At 40.5% G+C, this 5,922-nt stretch overlaps 1 protein-coding gene across 1 annotated transcript in view; it reads right to left on the bottom strand.

The window, feature by feature from the left end:
* Positions 1 to 5,922, bottom strand: part of ZWILCH (zwilch kinetochore protein) — a 45,782-nt gene that overhangs the window by 32,213 nt on the left and 7,647 nt on the right. Inside the window, exon 3 of the mRNA XM_012801882.2 lies at positions 3,951 to 4,046. Within this exon, the coding sequence (XP_012657336.1) occupies positions 3,951 to 4,046 (96 nt within the window). The remainder of the gene's footprint in view (positions 1 to 3,950; positions 4,047 to 5,922) is intronic.

Here is a 5,922-nt window from a genome sequence, read left to right as displayed (position 1 = left end):
ATTGGAGGTTGCTGTGAGCTGTGACGCCAGAGCACTCTACCAAGGGCAATAAAGTAAGACTCTGTCTCTAAAAAAAAAAAAAAAAAAAAAAAAAAGTTAACATTTCTTGAGCATTACCATGTAGTAGGCACTGTTCTAGGTTCTCTTTTAGTCTTTACAAAAACCCTGAGATAGATACTATTATCTCTGTTTAGTAATGAGTAGCAAAAGGCTAAGTAACTTGTCCACAATAGCAGTTGCTAAGTCGCAAGCCAACATTTCAATCTAGGTATTCCAATTTTAAGACTCAAGTTCTTACCCACTTTTCTGGCAGTAAATTCTCCGCTGACTTAATGTGTATCAGACCTAGATGTTCCCTCAACTTTGAATTTCTTTTTTCCCAATTACAGATTCCATTCCTTTGCAATATTGGTTTCCAACTAGTCCCTAGAACCACAGGGTACCCTCAAAAGTAGAACAGTAGTCCCTGTTCTACTCTTCGAAAAACATTTGCCTTAAAATCTATTGTTCTTTGTAGAAATAAAGGCCATTTCAATTATTCCCTGTTTAAAAATGCCAGAGCCTCACTGAACTCCAGGTAATACCTCCCAACTCCAAGCTGCATTCTTACTAGTATCCTACCCAAATTTCTTTTTTTTTGAGACAGAGTCTCACTTTGTCACCCTCTGTAGAGTGCAATGATGTCACAGCTCACAGCAACCTCACTCAAGTGATTCTCTTGCCTCAGCCTCCCAAGCAAGCTGGGACTAAAAGTACCTGCCACAATACCCAGCTATTTTAAGAGGCGGGGTCTTCCACTTTCACAGGCTGGTCTCAAACTTGTGAGCTCAGGCAATCCACCCACCTTGGCCTCCCAGAGTGCTAGGATTACAGGTGTGAGCCACTACACCCAGCCTCCCAAATTTCTATAAATTCCTTCTGTTCATCTTGGACATTTTACTAGATAACTCATCTTCATCTGACCATCTTAATTTTTCCAGCTTTTGCTCTACACACATTTCCCCTTCTCCCCATAGCAAAAATCTAAATTCAACCACATAATTCACCTATAATTTCCCAAGTATCTTTCCACTATAGATAAGCAGTAATAATGCCCTTTTATTAAAATACAAGACAAATAAAGTAGCTCCCCTCTCCAGAAAGGAGTACTTGTGTGTGTGTATGTGCGTGTAAAATAGAGACTGAGCACTATGGCTCATGCCTGTAATCCTACCATTCTGGGAGGCCAAGGTGGGAGAATCCCTTGAGCTCAGGAGTTCAAGGCCAGTCTGACCAAGAGCAAGACCCTGTCTCTATTAAAAATTAAAAAAAAAAAAAAAGTAGCAAGTGTTGTGGCAGGTGCCTATAGCCCCAACTACTTGGGAGACGGAGACAAGAGGATCACCAGAAGCCAGGAGTTTGAAGTTGCTGTGATCTAGGCTGATACCACAGCACTCTACCCTGGGTAATGAAGTAAGACAAGAAAGGAAGAAAGGAAGAACAGAAGAAGGAAAGAAAGGAAGAAAGGAAAGGAGGAAGGGAGGGAGGGAAGGAGGGAGAAAGGATGAGAGGGAGAAAGATTTTAAAAAATGAAATAAAAACAGAGAAGAGATACTTGTTCATCTATCAAAATTTCTTATAGACAGCGTAAGGATTCTAAGGCAAACAAAAGTATTCCCTCTAAAGGAATTCCCACTTCTATGCCATTCCAGAGCCTGCCTAATTTAGGAAATAATGTAATCAGTAGAATTGTATTTTTCTCAAAGCGAATGAATAACATGATAGCATTATCAGCACTCAGTAAGCCCAATAAAAATCACTCTATAGTAATTGCTCTGTCAAAACAGTGACCTTCTGTTTAAACTTTAAGGTTGTAAATGTAAAATGATAAAAAAAAAAAAAAAGAAGTTGCTTTCGTTATTATATATTTAACAGACACAAATTAAAGCACAACTTCATTAGTTACAGCTACTTATGCTATGCTATTTAATACAGTGGCCAATACACACAAACACTATTGAGCACTGGAAATGTGACCAGTCCAAATAGAGATGCAAGTACACAATACACACGATTTTGAAAATGTGATATGGAAAAAACAACTTAAAATATCTCATTAATGATTTGTTTTTGAGACAGAGGCTCACTTTGTCACCCTTGGTAGAGTGTCATGGCATCACAGCTCATAAAACCTCAAACTGTTAGGCTTAAATTATTCTCATGCCTCAGGCTCCCAAGTAGCTGGGACTACAATCCCTGCTACAACACCTGGCTATTTTTTAGAGACAAGGTCTCGCTCTGGCTCAGGATGGTCTCGAACTCCTGAGCTCAGGCAATCCACCCGCCTCAGCCTCCCAGAGTAAAATTTACAGGTATGAGTCACCGTGCCTGGCCCTCATTAATGATTTTTATATGAGTTCGATGTTAAAGTAATAATATTAGATATATTAGATTAAATTAAAAACACCATTAAACTTAATTTCAGAGCCAGCAACCCCATTCCTATTTAATGTAAAGAAAACTTATGCTGATACAAAAACCTTTAAAGAAAGTTTTTCTTCTTTTTGTGAGACAAAGTCTCACTCTATCACCCAGGACAGAGTGCCATGGCATCAGCCTAGCTCACAATAATCTCAAACTCCTGGTTCAAGCAATCTTCCCATCTCAGCCTCCAAGTAGCTGGGACTGTAAGCGCCTGACACAAAGCCTAGCTAGTTTTTCTATTTCAGTAGAGACAGGGGTCTCATTCTTGCTCAGGCTGGTCTCAAACTGCTGAGTTCAAGCAATCCTCCCATCTCGGCTCATTCCCAAAGTGCCAGGATTACTCCATGAGCCACTTTGCCTGATCTACAAGAGTATTTATAGTAGCACTATTCATAATTGCTAAAGACTGAAAACTACGCAAATGTCCTCCAAAGGATGAATGGGTATATAAACTGTGGTATATCCACACTATAAACTACTACTCAGCAACAACAAAGAAAAGAACTATTTATACATGCAACAACTTGGATGAATCTTAAGGGCATTATGTTAAGTGAAAGACTCAAAAGTTACACACTGTATAGATTCTATTCACAACATTATTGAAAAGATAAAGCTATTCTGAGGAAGAAGAGATCAGTGGTTGTCAGGAGTCAGGAGAGGGTATGATTACAAAAGAACAGCACAGGGGAGTTTTGGTGAGATGAAACTGTTCTGTAGCCCGACAGTGGTGGTGATTGAAAGAATCTATATATGTTAAAATTCATAACTGAACCAAAAAAAGATCAGTTTTACTGGCCTAATGATATTTCAGTTGTTTTTCTTAGTGAGGCTACTAAAAAATTATATGTAGTTCACATTATATTTCAACTGGATAGCACGGTACTGACTCCTAAAAGAATCAGAATCCACCTGCCCTAATGTTGATTTTAAAATGTGTATAGTATAAGATTATTCCCAAGGAACGAATTTTTTATTTTTTTATTTTTAAAGAGACAGAGTCTTGCTCTATCACCCAGGCTGGGCTACAATAGCATGGTCATGGCTCACTGGAGCCTCAAACACCTAGACTTGAGTTGATTATCCATCGCAGTTTTTTAAGTAGCTAAGACTACAGGGGTACACCACCACACCTGGTTGATTTTTTTGTTTGTTTTTTGTAGATACTGCCCACACTTGTCTCGAACTTCTTGGCCTCCGAAAGTTCCAAGATTATAGGCATAAGCCACCACACTTGGTCATTTAAAAATCTAATTGATTGATTAATTTAGTTATTTTAATTTATTGTTGGGGATTCATTGAGGGTTACTTAATTTATTTTTAGAGACAGTCCATTCTGTCACCCAGGCTGGAGTGCAGTGATACAATCATAGCCCACTGCAGACTCAAACTCCTGGGCTCAAATGTCTGAGACTAAAGGCATATGCCACTATACATCAAATTGGTTATTGACAATTAAACAACCACTAAACCAAAGCACTACTTACCACTTTTTCCGCAATGAATACTGTGTCATTTTCATTTAGAATATTTTTCAAAGGATTTAGCTGACTTTTGCTGATCAACTGCACCTGGACATCAGCCTGTCAAAAACAGATGTCAATCAATGTTACATATACATACATATGTATACTATTTAAACACATAAGTACCAGTTCTGTGTAAATGACTATAAATTTATTTATTTATTTATTTATTTATTTTGAGACAGAACCTCAAGCTGTCACCCTGGGTAGAGTGCCATGGCATCACAGCTCACTGCAACCTCCAACTCCTGGGCTCAAGTGAGTCTCCTGCCTCCGCCTCCAAAGTAACTGGGACCACAGGCACCCACCACAATGCCTGGCTATTTTTTGGTTGCAGCCATCATTGTTGTTTGGCAGGCCAGGCTGGATTCGAACCCACCACCTTAGGTGTATGTGGCTGGCGCCTTAGCCACTTGAACTACAGGCACTGAGCCTGTAAATTTTTAAGAAACAGGTTCTTGGGTAAGATACAGTGCCACATACTTGTAATCCTAGTGCTCTGTGAGGTTGAGGCAAGAAGACAGCTTGAAGTCAAGAGTTTGAGACCAGCCTAAGCAAGAGAGAGATCCCAACTCTCCCAAAAATAGAAAAATTAGCCAGATTTGGTGGCATGCACCTGTAGTCCCAACTACTTGGGAGACTAAGGCAGCAGAATTGCTTGAGCCTAGTAGTTTGAGGCTACCATGAGCTATGATGACACACCATTGGACTCTTCCCAGAGTGGCAGAGGGAAACCCTATCTCAACACAAAAGAAAAAAGTTCTTATATATTTTTCCCAGGCTGGAGTAGAGTAGCTATTCAAAGGCACCATCATAGTGTACTACAGCCTCAAACTCCTGGGCTCAAATGATCCTGTTACCTGGGCCTCCAAGTGTTGGGACTACAGAAATAGACAACTGTGCCTGGTTCATATTTTAAAGTATTTCATTTATTCTTTGCCCATGTTATTTCTCATGTTTAGAAAGTCTAGTTCTTACATTCTATATCTACCCATGCTTCAAGGCTCACATGAAATACACCCTGCTTTCTTTTGCTCAGGACCACCACGATATCCTATCTTTAATCACATTGTATTTACTATTACATAATATAAAATTAGCACTTTAGTAAATATTATAACTGTACTATGAAATTTTAAAACTTATTAATATGTCAGTTTGGCTTAGCGCCTGTGGCTCAAGTGGCTAAGGCACCAGCCACATACATCTAAGGTGGCCGGTTCGTATCCAGCCCAGGCCTGCCAAACAACAATGACGGCTGCAACCAAAAAATAGCTGGGCATTGTGATGGGCGCCTGTGGTCCCAGCTACTTGGGAGGCTGAGGCAGGAGACTCGCTTGAGCCTAGGAGATGGAGGTTGCTGTGAGCTGTGATGCCACAGCACTCTACCCAGGAGGATAGCTTGAGGTTCTGTTTCAAAAAAAAAAAAAAATGTCAGTTTATAAAAACTGTATACAGTTTCATTCCAATTGGAATAGATGTTTATCATAGAAAAGTTACACGAAGTTTCTTTGTTTTTTGTGACCAGAGTCTCACTATGTTGCCCTAGGTAGAGTGCCATAGCATTACAGCTCACAGCAACCTCAAACTCTTAGGCTTAAGCAATTCTCTTACCTCAGCCTCCTAAGTGGCTGGAACTACAGGGACCTGCCATAATGCCCGGCTATTTTTTGGTTGCTGTTGTCATTGTTGTTTAGCAGGCCCAGGCTGGGCTCAAACCTGTCAGCCTCGGTATATGTGGCTGGTGCCCTACCCACTGAGCCATGGATGCACCCTGAAGTTTTTGTTTGTTTGTTTGTTTGTTTTTGAGACGGAGCCTCAAGCTATCCCCCTAGGTAGAGTGCCATGGCATCACGCTCACAGCAACCTCCAACTCCTGGGCTCAAGCGAGTCTCCTGCCTCAGCCTCCCAAGTAGCTGGGACCACAGGCGCC

This window comes from Otolemur garnettii, unplaced genomic scaffold (assembly GCF_000181295.1).
Source record: "Otolemur garnettii isolate 467f Iridium unplaced genomic scaffold, OtoGar3 scaffold00011, whole genome shotgun sequence".
NCBI classification, from domain to species: domain Eukaryota; kingdom Metazoa; phylum Chordata; class Mammalia; order Primates; family Galagidae; genus Otolemur; species Otolemur garnettii.
This window is presented reverse-complemented; position numbering and strand designations above follow the sequence as displayed.